At 37.4% G+C, this 17813-nt stretch overlaps 2 protein-coding genes across 2 annotated transcripts; both read left to right on the top strand.

The window, feature by feature from the left end:
- The first annotated feature begins 453 nt into the window (after nucleotides 1–453).
- On the top strand, nucleotides 454–4278 carry pxmp4 (peroxisomal membrane protein 4). The gene is made up of 4 exons (XM_023954923.1): nucleotides 454–612; nucleotides 805–867; nucleotides 2297–2495; nucleotides 2586–4278. Exons 1-4 carry the CDS (start codon nucleotides 500–502, stop codon nucleotides 2853–2855), a joined length of 645 nt encoding a protein of 214 aa, XP_023810691.1. The 5' UTR covers nucleotides 454–499; the 3' UTR covers nucleotides 2856–4278.
- Nucleotides 4279–7487: 3209 nt separating this feature from the next.
- LOC101169687 (protein-glutamine gamma-glutamyltransferase 5) lies at nucleotides 7488–11803 on the top strand. Its single transcript, XM_011474933.3, has 14 exons — nucleotides 7488–7569; nucleotides 7769–7951; nucleotides 8038–8271; nucleotides 8426–8544; nucleotides 8665–8793; nucleotides 9051–9228; nucleotides 9339–9474; nucleotides 9560–9663; nucleotides 9765–10004; nucleotides 10104–10187; nucleotides 10279–10491; nucleotides 10596–10753; nucleotides 10878–11011; nucleotides 11417–11803. The coding sequence occupies exons 1-14, from the start codon at nucleotides 7563–7565 to the stop codon at nucleotides 11568–11570; spliced, it is 2073 nt and encodes a 690-aa protein (XP_011473235.1). The 5' UTR covers nucleotides 7488–7562; the 3' UTR covers nucleotides 11571–11803.
- The last annotated feature ends 6010 nt before the right edge of the window (nucleotides 11804–17813 follow it).

Here is a 17813-nt window from a genome sequence, read left to right as displayed (position 1 = left end):
TTACAGTAGGTGACCAGTAGGATTACAGTAGGTGTTAAAAAAATATCTAAACAAATTTCCTTGTGGCTTTTATTCTAGTTTCCGTCCTGTGTTATCATTTGGCTCCTGTTATTTTTTATTTTATTTTTTTAAGTGTTTTTAACACTATATGTTTATGACTGAGAGTATTTTCAACCCCCTTAGTGTTTTTTGTATTTTGTGGTGTGTTCATCCTCTGCGGGAGTTTGTATTTTTGTCTTCAATAAAAAAAGTTCAATAAAAGTTCAATAAAAAATAATAATAAAAAAAAAAGAATTTAGCCCACAAACCACGGAGACATTGTATATTATGTTTTATGAAACAATGGTGAACTGGTAATATTTATTGTATTTACTTATGTTTGTTTGTTTTATTTATTTTGTTTTAAGACGGAAAACAATTGAAGCGCTGACACAGCGGAACCCTTGCGACTCATCAACGCGGAGGACTTTTTGTGTGACACTGTCCTTGCAGCCCAATCATGGCAGGATCCGACTTGATGAAAACTCTTGTGTTTACTATCAATCATCTTCTGCAGCAGGAGAAATACAAAGTAGCTTTGGCGGTTTTAAAGGGATTCAGAAATGGTGCCGTGTGAGTCTGTTCTCCTCTAAAAATCACATTTTAATCAAAAACGTTAGCGCTTTTAGCTCCTTTTTTTTTAGCTAACCCATGAAATTATAACCAATTGTTTTGTCAGTGGCATACTGTACTCAGAGAAGTTTTTTTAATGCCCTTTCTTGTTTCGTTTAAGGAAACTGACTTTAATCTATGTTTATCTCTCAGATATGGAGCAAAGATCAGAGCACCACATGCCCTGGTCATGACATTTCTGTTTCGAAGTGGCAGGTAATAAATTAACCCTTCATGTTCACCGTGTCTCCCTATATGTAACATATCTCCAAAGCCACTTCTGTTTGCACATCAATAACAACTTTTGAACTGATCTGGGGTTATTGATTGAAGTAATTAATGATAAGATAATTTTTTTAACTGTTAAACAGATTTAAAGTTAACTGTTTTAATGTATGTAGATTGATTGTTCTAATGTGTAGATTGAGCTCATTTCAAATCATCTGATGTAGGTCCTAAATAAAAAGTAGAAGAAAACAAGCTGATGTCCAGATAAAAAAAAGAAAACACAAAGAATTTATAAAATGTGTTAAACTGTTGCTCAAGACCAATAGAATAGTGTGTTTTGCAGTTATGTTTCATCTAGGGCTGCACGATATGAGGAGAACTTGCAATAGGTGATATTTGTGATCAAATATTGCGATGACGATATAACAAAAACAGTTAAGTCACAAGTGCACTTTCATCCTGAGGCAAGTAAACAAAAAAATCAAATATTTCATTCTAATTGCCAGTGATTAAGGCAAACAATGCTATTTTTATACATTTATTTTTGATTATTATTATTATTTTTACCTTTTTTAGATCTATAGCTGCAACATATACAATATAAACATAAAGGGTGCTAAAGGTATCATTTCATTGTCTGGAAGTTGAGTCATGGCACTTGGTTTAATCTTCTCTCCTGTAAGGTTTCACATCTCATCTAAGTGGCTTCATCAGTCTGAGTTGGGCTGGGTTCAAGCCACATGGATCCTCAGGAATGTGTGGTCATCCACATTCCTGCCATTGAATGGGATATTAAGGGGAACAAAGAGGAGAAACCAGTGTGAAAAGCCTCTCCTCCTGTAATCCCCCCTAGCTCCATCATAGGAGCAGAAGGTGTGGCCGTGCTGGGGTTTTGGTCTTCTTTGGGACTAATGAAAAGGCTGCATAGTAAGCGGGAGACAAATCGTGTCTGAGACCTCCCCCTCTGTTGTGGGAAGGGTTATGAATATGTACATGTATAGCTTCTCTGACTATATCCTGGTGGATATATGGGGTTTGAACCCAGCACCACTCAGACTGATGAAGCCACTTAGGTTAGATGTGAAACATTACAGGAGAGAAGATTAAGCCTAAGTGGCACTTAATTAAGTACAAAATGTGTTTTATTTAGCTACATTACTGGTTGGTTATAAATCGGCTTAACATGACAACAGGCTAGATAAATCCTAACTTGAATCAGCAGCCACACTTGACTTAGTACCACTTCTTTTCCTGTTTTAAAAATTTATTTTGAGTTTTATCCGTTTATCTTGACTTTTGTAACTGCTTGCATTTATTTTATTACTTTTTTTTTACATCTTCTATATACTTTATAATTCATTGTTATTAATGTAATTTTTCTGCCCAACAAAACAATTTCCATTTTCTCTGCTTCTAGTTTAAAAGAGAAGCTCAAAGCCATTTTGAAGGCCACATACACCCACTCCCGGAATCTGGCCTGCTTTGTTTTCACCTATAAAGGACTTCAGGGTTTACAGGAGAAAATCCAGGGCAAAAGTTTACAGTCTCATGCCTTCCTGGCTGCCTGTATTGGTGGGTGGTTGGTATTTGGAGAAAACAACAACATTAATAGTCAGGTATGATTGACTGCAAACTATATTACACTGTAATCAGACTCTCCAATTCTCATATTGTTGGTCCTGATTTCATTTTCCTCAACACCACAGATCAACATGTACCTACTGTCCAGAATCCTGTTCGCCTTGTCTCGGCTGGCTGTAGAGAAAGGAGTCATCCCAGCACCAAAACAAGACCCATTCCCGCTCTTTGCCACACTGGTTTGGGGCATCGTCTTGTGGTTGTTTGAGTATTACCCTCACACTCTTCAGCCCTCGCTGCAGTCCTCCATGACTTACCTCTATCACGACAGTAATGTGTGGCATGACATCTCAGACTTCCTTGTTTATAATAAGCCAAAGAGTGTCGCTCAGAAATAAAGCTATTCTCAGAGCGACATTATAAGTTTGTAACCAATACTCTAAAAGACTGTTGAATGTTAATTATGACTTTGAGTTGATTGTTTGCACAATATGAAGCAGTTTCCTTGATAAAAATAACAGATATTTTTTCTTTTTAAATGTTTTTCTATCTTAAAACCAACCAAGATGATTTGGAAACTGATTCCTTCTCTACTGTATCATTTGTTTTGTGTTCCTGTATTAGTCGATCCAGTTATCTGTTAAGAAAATTGCAGCTACGTGTGAAAAATGATAATCAAATTCCTCAATACAAAATACACTGCAAAAACTGAATCTAAAGAAAGCAAAAAGAGAAACAAAATGCTGTTATTTTCTAATCTTATCAAGAAAATAATCTTAGTTTGAGAAAACATGTCTTAGTGAATAGAACTTTCCTACTCTATTAGCAGATTTCTTTTTTTGCCTATTTAAAGAAAATCTGCCAACAGTGTAAGAATCTTTAACTTATTTCTGAGGGAACCGTTTTTGCAGTGTTCTGGTAAATACAGAAATAGCAAAGATACAGTTATGATACATCATAAACGTGATATCGTACTAGCGAGCCAATTAAATAGTAGTTGAATAGTGTTTTGCATAATTTTCATTTTACAATACTAATTTATTTTTTGTTCAAGACAGACCAAAGTCTTGGGTTTGCTTTTTGTCACGTTTAATTGCGATAAATCAGATGTACTTTAGTGTATCTCAGATAAATCTATGCACACTCAACAAAAATAGGTTGAGCCTTTTTAACATAATGAGCATTTTGCGTAAAAACTTTTACTTTTTTAATCAATTACTGTTCGATACATGATTTGAAAAAAAACTTCTTTTTTTTTTTGCAAAACAGATTTTAGGTGTGGAACTCCTAAAAGCACTTGACAAAAATGAGTCACGCTCTAAGAAATTGGTTGGAAGCCTGTGAAGTCACTCATGCGTGCAAAACATGAAGCGGGTGTTTGTCACAGTCTCAATACTCTGTGCCAAGAGTAAAGGCGTGTCAAGTTACCACCTTAATGCATTTTTTCCAGTTGAATAAAAACCTGAACAAACTTGATCTTTTTTTCTTTTTCTGATTTTTTTTTTTTGTTTCATCATTAAGCTTGCATTTACACCCTTTGAAGTCTGATTTGGGTTGCTTTGGAAATGAGAGTCACAAGTGCAGAAAATGTAAAACTATAGATTACAATTATTTTGGAAAACTATTTAATTAAAATGTATATTTACTCTATTTTTTCTGGTTTGAATTGTATGTCACATTTAACTGAAGAAAAATCCTCATTTGTGTTTGGAGTATATTTTTACAATGAAAAAAGTTGTGTAATAACTGAGGTTTTCCTCAGACAAAAAAAATTCACTTGTAATTTCCTTTTTACATCAAAGCATAAAATTCCTGAAGAGATGCCAGCTAGCGAGTGGATTATTCTCTATTTGCTAACTGCGTTTTTTAATGTTACTTTCGTCACTTTTGATCGCTTTACGTAAACAGCTGACGTCAGCCAAGTGACAGATGTAAATCATAGAAGGTAACACGAAATCCATGGCAACAATTCTAAGAACTGTGGGAAAAGCTTAAAAAGAAGGAGTAGCAAAACTTCCTTAGGAGAATCGAGAAACCCTCTTCAACAGGAAAGTCCAGATAATTGTATATTTAAAGTGTTATAATTTGGGTAAAATATTTGTTTAAAAAATAAAGGACTGGATATCTTCACACACAAACGCACACACATATATATACACACACACACACATATATGTATATATGTGTATGTATATATATATATATATATATATATATATATATATATATATATATATATATATATATATACATGTTTAATTAGTAAGTAATGCATTCACTCCTCATTCATACTTGGTGATGGTGAGCTACTGATGTGGCCACAGCTGCCCTGGGGCAGACTGACAGAGGCGTGGCTGCCAGTACGCACATTCATACGCATTCACACACCAGTGGAGCCACACTGGAGGCAAGCGTCTTGCTCAAGGACACAATGACAGTTGACTGGGGGGAGCGAGGATCGGCCGAGCCGCTCAATCGCCTGAGCCACCCCCCCCCCCCCCAAAAAAAACCATATGTAATAAACATACAGTATTTTCCTGCCTCTAATAGTTATTGCAGTGCTTTCTCTAAAAATTGCAACCACATTTTTTTTTGTTTATTAAAATAATGCAAAAAAAATTATGACAGAAATGTGGCAGTAAAAAGTAAGACATTTTGAGTCCACTGCTAGAAATTCTACAAATAGGAACAGATCATCTAAAGACACTTAAGCCAGATTGCTCGGGAAAAAAAAATCAATGGATGCACAAGGAGAACATGGAAACTCCACACAGAAAGCACCCTGCTGGGATTCCAACCCAAACCCTGCTTTTAGGCCACAGTGCTAATCCCCAGACCACTATGCAGCCTCTCCTGAAAATACATGTGGATCACTGGAATACAGAGTAGAAGCTTCTTTCGTGACTTCAGACAAATAGTTATTTTCCAAAAATGCAGTCCACCCATCTGTCATTATGAACTATTTAGTCAATCAGATGTAATAAAGGTGCAGACAGCGACTTGCAGAAAGAAGTAAGCCCTAACGTCAAGTTTGGAATGAACTCCAAGGCTTGGATTAAATAACTGTAGTGAAGCAACAGTTGCAAGACTGGTTTCCCATCAAAGTGTGTGCTTTTGGGATTGCAGAGAGGGAAACAAAAACTGAGGAAAATCAGATCATCCAACAAAGATACTTTAACATTTTACTATGGAAAACTACTGGAAAGAAGATTGATATTAAAGGTACAAACACCTGTTTCAATTTTGTTATTGCTGTTGGCTGTTTGTGAGCAAACCAGTGCAACATACTGATTAAAAGTTTGTAATCAACCCTTGTGTTTTATCCAGGAAATCTTTCCCGCTTGCACATCTCTTTCTTCTTGTTTCCAGCCAGGATTCAAATGTCTCTGCTAACTTCTCTTGTTCAGCATATTTTTGTGTCCTGGTTAGCAGACACAGCCTGCTGCAGCCTCGCACTTTGGCAAAGTAGGATCAACTTGATTGAATTGGTTATAATTCAGCTTTCAATCTCTTTAATCTCTTTATTTCTTTTTGTTTGTTGTTTCAAGAAAACAAAAATGACAAACAAAAGATTCTGAATGAATGAAAAAACGGTTATAAAAAACAACATACTCATGTATATATATATATATATATATATATATATATATATATATATATATATATATATATATATATATATATATATATATATATATATGTGTCTGTGTATATATAGTACTGGATTTAAAGCATTAAAAAATATGAAATAATGCAAACAAATGAAAAACAAAAAAACAGATAAATCAAGCCTGTTTCAGGTATTAAGACATTGATAAATAAAAATAAATAATTATAAATAGTTGAAATATAGTATTCACATAGTCGGCATATTTTGATTGTTATCATCTCAAGTGGAAATCTTTTTTTAAGTAACAATCGGAGTGCTTCTTGATTAATCTCAGAAAACATTTTTCCATCACTTCAGGAAACATTATTCGGCATCACACATTGAGTATAAATTGATAATCATCAGAAAACATTGATTATTTCACAACTTCCAAGTTCACACATCCTTATATTTGGAATTTGTTTGAGTGTCTAATGACTTTTAGCTTCTCTATTCTCCATATAGTGAAACAAGAGTTTCAGTGAAGATTTTGCTGAATTTATGCATTTTTATACATTGTTTGAACTCACTTGAGTTCTGGAGTTCAGTGCGGCACACTAACACACAGAGAGAACACAATGGTTCTTTTTGATTGAGAGATTCCCACGACCCCCCAGTTTGAAGCCTCCTTCATTCTCTAAGACCTGTTTTTGGATGTTTATCTGTGTATTTATGTAAGTTGTGAGGTGTAAAAATCCACAAGGTCACACAGTTTGAAAAGTCTGGGTTGATGAAATAAAGTCTAATCGATTCAAATGAATTAAGAGGAGATAATTCTCCTTGATGAACCTATGTCGCTTCTTATATAAACATTATAGTCCTAAAAGTTTTCTAAGCTTTTTGTTTGATGTTGCCCTAAAATGATCTATTATTAATAAGATGTTAATTGAAAATGTTGAAATGTTTGCACAATTGTAAATAAGAGTGACAGTTCCTGTATATAATTGAATTGTATTGTATATTTGCAGACATTCTGCAAGATGTGATGATTAGTTTTAGTGGCAGAGAGAAACAAAAAATATTCATATAATATTTTAATTCTGGTAAAAAATTGCCCACTTGCTTCAAAAGGGGCCATGACAAGGAATTTAAATTAAAAATGAATTAAACGGTCAGTGATTTTCAGTGTTTTGAAATGCAGCAGGGGGTTTGCTTCTGTACAGTTAGTTAAGACTTTGTATTAAAAAAAATAAATGTTGCAACAGTTCACATAAAGTTCTCATGAAGCACGCTGATGAAACAACTTTGGCCATTGTTGAGGTAGATGAGTTCAATCCCTCTTCTACTAGTTTTTCATGATAGAGGCGTGTCTCTGTTTTGTTTAAACTTATAATGTGATTTGGAAACAATCAAGTCAAACTAATCCATCAACATTCAGAAAGGAGTGGCATGCGCTCATAAAAACGATGAGGCCAACTGTGAGGACACACACTTGTTGAGAAGCAGAGACTCACAGATGGAAGGTAAGTCTTGTGTTTTTTGAGTTTTCTTTACTGTTAACTGCTTAACAGTCAGCTGCTGAATACTTTTCACTGTCTGTTAAATAGTATTGGTAGTTGCAATGTATCCCACACTGCAATGTGTTCCTGCGTTTGTGGAATACTGAAGTCTTCCATTATTTCCTCTTTTAATCTTTCATCCATTTTTACCATTTTTTCTCAGGTCTGAGCATTCAGAATGTTAACCTGGAGCATTTCGAAAACCTTGAAAGGCACAAGACACAGGGCTTCCTCAGTTCAAAGGCTCTGGTGGTGCGAAGAGGAGAACCGTTCAGAATCACCGTGTATTTGAGGGGCCGACCTTTCAACCCCAGGACTGATTCCTTGAAGATCAAAATTATGCTAGGTATTCTAAATTCACTGCAGATTAAATCGGCATTTACATTTTAATGTAAGCAATTTGACTTAAAAATGAAACGTTTTCCTCTCCAGGTCGACTGAGTTTGACGCTGCCGGTCACGTCCTCCCAAAACTCACCATTGTCTGATTGGAATGCATATTTCGATCCAAAGAGCAACAACTTCCGGAACCCCTCCATTCTTATCCGCCCCTCGGCCTCTGCCCCAGTGGGCTACTATGAGTTTCAGTTGTTTGTTGTCCCACAAAATAGCCTGGGAAGTCCTACTTTCAGCAGCTTTGTCCTGCTCTGCAACCCCTGGTGTTCAGGTGAGTTCACTCTACAAAGCTTGGATAAAAATCAGTCACAGCCATTTGAACTTTTGGCTAAAAGCTTCTTACATGAATTTTGCGTCACATCTTGCATTAGTTTACACTGATTTTTAAGTTCAGTGAAATGAAGCACTTGGTTTTTGTCTTTCAGAGGATTCAGTGTTCCTTCCGTTTGAAGATCAAAGAGAGGAGTATGTCCTGAGAGACTATGGGTTGGTGTTTATGGGGACACCTATGAACACCGTGTCAAGACCATGGTCCTATGATCTGGTATGAAACTGATGTCATCTTTCTTTTTAAAAATCAAACTTAAATCTACACATTTACATTTAATTGTGCACTTTTTCAGTACTTTATTAATTACTTTGTCGTACTTCTCTTTATGTAAAGTATGAGTCTGGTGTTTTGGAGGCATGCATGAATCTGCTTGAAGTCAGCCCCCAGCACCAAAGGAACCCAAATATGGACTACCTGGAGCGAAGCGACCCTGTCTACATAGGCCGGGTTGTGTCTGCCATGGTGAGTGTCAACAGATTCAAACACAGTTACCTTGGCAACTCAGACGTAATGGCTGTTGATTAAAATGAGGTGTGGCTTGAATCAACTGAGCTTTACAAGACCACAGATACACTTGCAGACCTCTGCCAGGCTGTGAGATGCCTTGCAGGAAGTCAACAGTTGTTTGCCAGTCACTGTCATCACAAAGCAAACAAAACAAACTTGAATGTCCAAACTGCAGCTTGGAAAGCTGAGCATGTCCTGTTCTCTGAATTTAGGTTAACAGCGAGGATGATCGAGGAGTGGTAAAAGGAAACTGGTCAGACAACTTTGATCAGGGGGTCCATCCTTCCCTGTGGACAGGAAGTGGGGACATCTTGAGACAGTGGGCCCAGAGTGGCTTCAGTCCCGTCAAGTACGGGCAGTGCTGGGTGTTTGCAGCTGTCATGTGTACAGGTATGACACACACGTACCTTTTAAAATTTCTTTAGAAGTCGCACACATAATTTGTCACTGCGTAACTGTTTGCATATTTTGTTCATCTCTGTTTTGGATTCTGCCTTTAGCCATGAGAGTCCTGGGCATTCCTTGTCGTGTCATCACAAACTATAACTCTGCCCATGACGCCAATGGGAACCTGGTGATTGAGGAGGTCTACAATGAAACAGGGCAGAAGCTGAACCTCAGCAGAGACAGCATATGGTCAGTAATGATCAGTACCTAATTCACAAGAAGCATAAATATGTCACAATTATAACGATAATTCATTTTGGACTTCTTCGAACAGGAACTTTCATGTGTGGGTGGAGTGCTGGATGACTCGCAAGGATCTGGGATCCAATATGGATGGCTGGCAGGTTCTTGACCCAACACCACAGGAAAGGAGTAAAGGTGTGTGATGATTGTTGGATTTTTAATTTTTTTAAATATTCTTTAATCTTGAAAAACAAAACAAAAAAAAAACAATAACTTTCTTTCTTTTTGCCACATAGGGGTGTATTGCTGTGGCCCAGCTCCAGTCAAAGCCATAAGGAGTCAGCGCACTGATGTGCCTTATGATGTCCCGTTTGTCTATGCTGAAGTGAATGCAGATGTGCACACCATCATAATGGCGCAGGGCAAGGTGATCAACGTCAGCAAAGACACAGAAAGAGTTGGAGCTCTCATCTGCACTAAAGCTGTGGGCGTTCCAAGACTGCAGGACATCACAGGAAGCTACAAATATGTCGAAAGTATGGCACCAAAGCAGAAAATGCATAGTAATTTTACAGAAATACCATTTGTTTGTGTGAAGGTCTCACCTACTTTGCTATTTTACTATGTTTCTGCAGTCCCAGCAGTCCCAGCAGTCCCAGCAGCTTTAACTATTTCTTCAAGAAGTTCCACAATGCCGGATGTCTCCACGATGAGTAGAGGTACATTTTTGGTATTTTCACCAAATTGTAGAGATCTGTTGTTTTTTGAAACAGCACAGTATTGACAATTCTTTCTTTTCTGTTTATCCAGCTGCCTCATCCAAGGGAGTTTTGGTCTCAACGTCCCTGGACAAATCCCCTGTTGTCGGGGAGCCGATCCGCTTAACAGTGAAAGTTACAAACAGGGAGAGAGTGGCCAAGAAGGTGGAAGTGCATATCAACGCTCAGGCCAAAGATTACAGCCACAACCCCTCTGACACCTTTTGGGAAAATCACGATGTTATCCAGCTGGGACCCATGGAAGGTACATCTGCTTGTCTCATTTCTACTTACAATCTCATTCTGATGCCTGCTGTTCATGTGTTGTTGCCAAGCATGATCTAATTGTTCATCCACTTCTGTTTCCAGGCAAGGTGCTGCGTCACCAAATCCTTCCAGAACAGTATGAGGACGCAGTGGGGGACAAGCTGATCAACCTGGCGGTTGTTCTACAGGACATGTCCACTCTGGAGCGGATCCTGACCTCAGAGGAGTTCAACATTGTCAGCCCAGACCTCATCATTCAGGTATTTATTGAAGACCCACAGCTCAGTGTGCTTCTATGTTTTATAGAGCGTAACTTATTTGCATGTAGTCCAGGTGTACAGTTATTTAAGGATGTGTTAAGCATTTGATACACTTGTTTTTCAGGTTGTTGACAAAAATGTGGTACCAAATAAAGAACACACAGCCATAGTGACCTTCACCAACCCATTTACTCACCCTGTGAGCGGAGTACTGACTGTGACAGGGGCCGGACTGCTCCAAGAAAAGATTCAGTTCAGGTAAAAATCACTCGTTTTTCTACAATAGTGCAGAGTAAAAATGTTAGTTTCCTTATAGTTTGGTTCCAGACAATCCGATTTCCTTTTTGTTTGAAGATTTCCAAGCTTCCGCAAGAACATTTTCAAAGTTCTTCTGAGGACTTGATGTTTGGTTTCTTGGAAACAACGAAAAAAATGTGTGAAAACTCACAAAATCACATTAACTTATAAACATCCAAAATATCTGACCATTAAAAGTTGAGAAGTGTTCAAACAAAGGAGTATCCCTTGATGCAACATTCAGGAACTATGTGTGGTGTGAGAATGTGGGGTGTGTCGTGTGAACAAACATACATGTTTTTCTGAACTCAAGTGAAACGACTTTTGACATTCCTGCCGACATTTTTTTCTGTTTGCTCCATGAAGGATCCGTGAACTGCGTCCAGGTGGAAGAGTGGAGAACAGCGTCAAGTTCACTCCCAAAATGGTGGGGAGGATGATGCTGCACGCCAGCCTGTCACTTTCAGAGGCCAACATCATAATAAGAGGCTTCGTGGTGATCTCTGTCAACAGTATTTAGTTCAGTTTCTCTCTGCTGCAAAAGAAACACTGGTTTATTTTGTTGATCTATTTATTTTTTTAAGTGGATTTTATTTTTTTTATTGATTTTACATGTATGAACCTAGTTCAGGAAAATAACAAGCTACTCAAATGTTTTTTTCAATACTTGTAAAAGACCAAATGTTTCCAATGTACTCTAACAATGTAACTGATTTAAAAATCAATAAAAATAAAAAATAATTACTCAAATTGTTCACTTTGTTGCAGTTTGTTAATGTTTTGCTAAAGAGGAAGGGTCTTTTCTTAAAGACCCACTCTGATGAAACTTGTTTTTGGTGTTTTTAACCTGTTCTTGAAGCGTTTTTCTCATGATGTAGAACATAGATAAAAATAAGCTTAAAATTGCATTTCTGAGTATTTCTTTATTCAAATCACTGTGAATAAGAGGTAGACAAAAAAATGAAGTTGGAAAAATATTGTAGGGGTGACGTAGGTGGTAAAATCGGCAGGCCACAAGCTCCCCTCCATCCATGTACGTGTTTATTTTTCCTCGTCTGAGCTGGTATCTGGGTCAAAACTGTACGACTGGACTGCTCTCATATTGCTCATCATTTTTGTTGCACTGCTGTTGTTAGGTGGGGGTGTAAGGGGGCTGTAAGCTACCAGGAGAGAATGTAAACAAAGGGATGATGGGAAGTGAGGGCAGGGTTTCTCTGTGCCAGCAGTCCTGCCCACAACTCAGAAGAACTTTTAATGAATTACTACCACCGCTCTGCAGAAACTATGTCCTGGAAAATGACAGTTTTTCAAAAAATGTAAGTAAAAACGGAATAGTCACAACTAAAAGAGCATCTAAAAGAGCAACGACCATCTGACCAGAAGGAATGCTGAAATCTCCAAACATGCCAGGCTTCTCAGGAAGCGTAAGCAGATTGAGAACACTTGGATTAAAGGCTGCAGGATTTATGTCAAACCACTCGGTCCACCGGACCGGTCCAAGGTTCTGGTTGTGAACACCATGAAGGACTTTGAAAAGTGTTTGATCACGGTCATCTGAAACAACATGCAATAATAAATCAAAGAGTCAAATCATTTTAAGAAATATGACGCCTTGATTCATCACTTTCTCCATCGTCTGACGTCACCTGAATAACAGCAGAGCTCTGACATGCAGACAACTTAACCTCAACTTTCACCGCAGCTGTTATCAGCTGAAGAAGGATATGGACCTGAATCTAAGGTCTGCAGACATAACATTGAAGAGAACTATTAACTGTTTGAACCCAGAAGATCAGCTGTCATTCAGCAGAAGAAGAAATACCAACCTTGGACAATCGACAGATTATGGACCCTTTTTATTTTTCCCTTACAGCATTACTTTATTATAAAAAAAATAAAAATACAAAAAAATATAAAAAAAGTAAAACAAATGATTAATCACTTATTGAAAATGGTTAAAATGATCGACGTTTAATGATATTACTTCACTTGCTCCAAAAATTGATAAATTGATTCAAATTTTTTTCCTAATGTAACATAATTTACTGTATTTTTTAATGACAAGGTTCAGGGCATTAAAAAAGCCATCAACTCCACAACACATATAACTATCGAACGGCCACCTACTCACTCTAAGCTGACTCACTTTGTACCTGTCACTGACCAAACTGTCCAAGAGACCATCACCCGTCTAAGCTCGTCTACATGCTGCCTTGATGTGTTACCCACGAGATTTCTAAAGTCTGTCCTGAACAGTGTGTTGCCATCAATTACTCAAATAGTTAACATGTCTCTTCAATCTGGAATATTTCCAGAGGCATTAAAAACTGCAGTCATTAAACCTCTCCTGAAGAAAAACGGTCTTGATCCCACTGTACTGAATAATTACAGACCTATCTCTAATCTGCCATTTTTAGGAAAAGTCCTTGAAAAAGTTGTCTACCAACAGCTCACTGATTTTCTCTTATTAAACAATTCATTTGATGTTTTCCAGTCAGGTTTTAGACCCCATCATAGCACAGAAACTGCTCTTATCAAGGTAACCAACGACATCCGCCTGAACACTGATGATGGAAAAGTCTCTGTCTAAATCCTGCTAGACCTGAGTGCTGCCTTTGATACTGTTGATCATGGGATCCTTTTGCACAGACTCCAAGACTGGGTTGGCATCTCTGGATCTGCCCTAAGTTGGCTCAAGTCTTATCTAGAAGACAGGAAATATTTTGTTGAAATTGGGAGTTGTGTCTCAGACTACATGGCCTTGACTTGTGGTGTGCCCCAGGGATCGATCCTGGGACCCCTTCTGTTCAACCTCTACATGCTGCCACTAGGGCAGTTAATACGCAGTAATAACATATCTTATCACAACTATGCAGATGATACTCAGATCTATGTGTCACTGACAACAGGTGAATATGGGCCGGTGGATTCACTCAGCCACTGCCTCCAACAGATCAGTGCGTGGATGCAGAACAACTTTCTCCAGCTAAACTCAAACAAGACCGAAGTTATTATTTTTGGCCCACAGAAACAAAGAGAAAGTGTCAGCAGCTACCTTCATTCTCTGTCTCTTAAACCCTCAAATCAAGTCAGAAATCTAGGGGTAATCATGGACTCTGACCTGAACTTTAACAGCCATATCAAGTCAGTAACATCAGCGGCATTTTATCATCTGAAAAACATTGCCAAAATCAAAAACATAGTGTCAAAGCCAGACCTGGAGATACTTATTCATGCATTTGTCTCCAGCAGGTTAGACTACTGTAACGGCCTGCTCACCGGCCTCTCAAAACGAGCTGTAAAACAGCTTCAGTACATCCAGAATGCTGCTGCTCGAGTCCTGACCAGAACCAGGAAGTATGATCACATTAGTCCTGTGCTCAGGTCTCTGCACTGGCTCCCTGTACCTGAAAGAATAGACTTCAAAGCAGCTCTGCTTGTGTACAAGTCTCTCCATGGCCGAGCACCAAAGTACATCTCTGACATGTTAGTGCCATATGAACCATCTCGTACTCTGAGGACCTCAGGGGCCGGCCTCCTGTTGATTCCCAGAGTCAGAACTAAACAAGGGGAATCAGCGTTTCAATATTCTGCAGCTAAAATCTGGAACAGCCTCCCTGAAGTCGTAAGACAGGCCTCTTCTGTGTTCATATTCAAATCTAGACTTAAAACATTTCTGTTTAGCCGTGTATATGACTGAAAGGTCCTATCTGCACTTTTCTTTCCTTTCCTTCCTTTATTTTTAAATCAGTTTTCAAAAAAAATTTTTTCTTTTCTTTTAAAGTAAATTTTATGTTGATTATTTCTATGATGTATTGTGATTTTAATGCATTTTTCTGTTTTGTGAAGCACCTTGAATTACTTTGTGTATGAATTGTGCTATACAAATAAACTTGCCTTGCCTTGCCTAATTTTGCACATGTTTTTAACTTTTGATACTTGATGAAATTTTGCTATGAAAATTCCTGAAACAGTGTTCTGTCTACTTTACAGATATAGTAGTATGTTTTATTCATATGAATGACTTTTATAAGTAACATAATCTGCAAATATTTCAGATGACTGATCTGCATTTGCCATGTTGATTTTTAAAATAGTTATTTTTTACATAATAATTAAATAATTCATCTTTGTCATGTGCTTTATCGATACCTTATGATTCTTAATTCTGTCTCATAAAAGCTAGGAACCGGATATTGATAAATCATGTAATAAAATGGTTATAGTATAACGGGGTGGGATTATATAAGTTCGCTTCCTTCCACTCCCTTTCAAGAAATATTTATTAATATGTCTAATTATCTTAAGTTGATTAATTACTTTATGAATGTATGACTGATGATTGTATTGCTTTTGTGTATTATTTCTACTTAATTGCTTGAAATAAACCATTTCAAATCAAATCAAATCAAATCAAAAGAGCACTGCTAATGCTTTAAAAAATAGATTAAAAGATAATGAGAGTGGACATTTGCAGTCAAATCAAGTCACACAAACGCAATTATTTGTTTTTTCACTTGATGCCCTTCCTTTTAAAATGTTTTGCTTTTTTAAGGGAGAAACAATGTGAAATAAAACAAACATTCCCCAAAATGCAAATTAATTTATTTTTTTATTAATCTACCTTAACTGTCTGTCAAAAGAAATCAACAATAAAGCTTATATACAAATCATAGCAAAGCTGACAGGCAGAGTGATCGCCACATGCACAACCATTCCACTTGAACTATTTTACAAACAGGTCAATGGGAGACTACAGAGAAATCAAAGAGAACAATGCACAACCCAAAATCAGAGGAAACGATTCAAGCACTGGTCTATAGTACAGGATTTATAAGGCAACTTCTTATAAAAATGTTTTACAAGAGCACATTTGGTTTTCAAAGAAAAAAGATTTCCACAGAGATGTTCCATATTGTTTCAGAGTGTTGTACAGGGGTTGACATAGCCCAGAAATTTGCACTGGCCCACAGGGCCAGTAGTTTTTGAAACTTACTGGCCCTGCCTGAAAGTTACTGGCCCGACACCGCGCATAGCGGGACCCGCCGCTCCGCAGGTGCTTGCAACTTTAGGGGGGTCCGGGGGCATGCCCCCCCGGAAACTTTTAATATGGTGCAATTTGGTGCATTCTGGTGACATCACTTATTTCTACACTTTTCAATGACTGAAAATAGACCATATCAAACTTAAATCTGCTCTAGTCTGTTTCAGATGTTTTGAAGAGAGCACTGCAGTGTAGTAGGTAACACTAGTTCAGAAGTTTTCATGGGGCTTCTAACGGCAAATATCGCAATAAATCATAAACCTTAAATGTGTTAAAACAATCTAATGGCAGCTTGAACCATTTAACGAATCAAATAAATCCCTTAATGCATTTGACCAATCGGATGGACGCCTTCACATTGTTGACCAATCAGATGGAGCCCTGTTATGTTAGATGTTTGTAACCTATGTCAACGTGGGTCATTTGGAGTATAATTTTTAAACTGGGAATGGTTATTTGGTTATTTTGCTGTTTGTTTATATACCGCAAATTATATCGTTATTGCAATTTTAATCTCTGATATTGCATATCGCGAGTTTTCCTCATATTGTGCAGGTCTAACTGAGATCATTCAGCTAACTAGAAATACTTACTGCTTACAGTGTTGTAAAGAAAAACAAAATTAAGTAGTTTAACATTCTACTGCATTTGAGCCTGAGATTCAGGTATTTGGAGTTGCCTTTGATTCTTTGACATTCAGCTTAAAGCTTAGTGGATACAGTTTCATCTTCAATGCATTCATTAAATATCTTGCTGTCCATACTACTAATTATACCAATTACTCCATCTAACATATTCCTATCTATTCCTGCCATGTCTTCCACATCTCTGACATGCTTCAGTCTCTCTTCAGTGACGGTGTCGGATTTATAATCAAATGTAATAATAACCCACTGGCTTGTGCCTTCGTTGTTGCTGTTTAACATTGTTTTGTATTGAATTGTTACATTCAATAAAGTTTGAAAAAAAAAAGTAGTGAGCGCGTGCCGCGTGGTGCTCGGCAGTGAAAGCCGCGCGCGCGCAGGCGGGAGAGAAGGAGAAGTGATCAAAGGTTTCCCATAGAAACCCTTGAAGTCTGAACACAGGACTAGCAGAAAAACTAAATTATGAAGACGAGGTAAATCTACACGTTTTCGCAAAATTTACTTTATTGAAAAAGGTGAAGAATGTATAAACCGTTAGATATTTTAGTGGCCCGAGCGGACTAGTAAAGTCTTGTGGTCCGTACTGCTCGAAAAACAGGACCGGGCCAGCGGACAAATGGCTATGTCGAGCCCTGTTGTACAACTGAAACAATAATAAATAGTCCCCATTATTTATGGCAAAATACAGATTATTTTAAATAGCCTCTCACTGTATGGAGGATCTGATGCTAATCTGACTAAAATACCAGTGGTAGTTAGGTTAATTTTCTTGATAACAAGTTTTTCTAATTTTATCAGAAAAATAACATAGGCCAGATAAAAAGTGTCTACATCTTCAAACAAATCAAAGTAAAAGAGGAACACAAAGTGTAAGAACAAGCCAAAGTCCTCATCCATCTGAGGCCAGTTATCTAAAAATCTGAATTTGAATTCAGTGCAACACTTTGTGCTTACCTACATGGGAATACTATCATGAACTGGGGTCTAAAAATATCTGAACAAACTAAGTTTTCATGAACAGGTATTACTCTCTGTACTAACATCGGTTCTCTGGAGTTAATCAAAAATCTACAGT

The sequence above is a fragment of the Oryzias latipes genome, chromosome 5 (genome assembly GCF_002234675.1).
Source record: "Oryzias latipes chromosome 5, ASM223467v1".
Taxonomy (NCBI): Eukaryota; Metazoa; Chordata; class Actinopteri; order Beloniformes; family Adrianichthyidae; genus Oryzias; species Oryzias latipes.
This window is presented reverse-complemented; position numbering and strand designations above follow the sequence as displayed.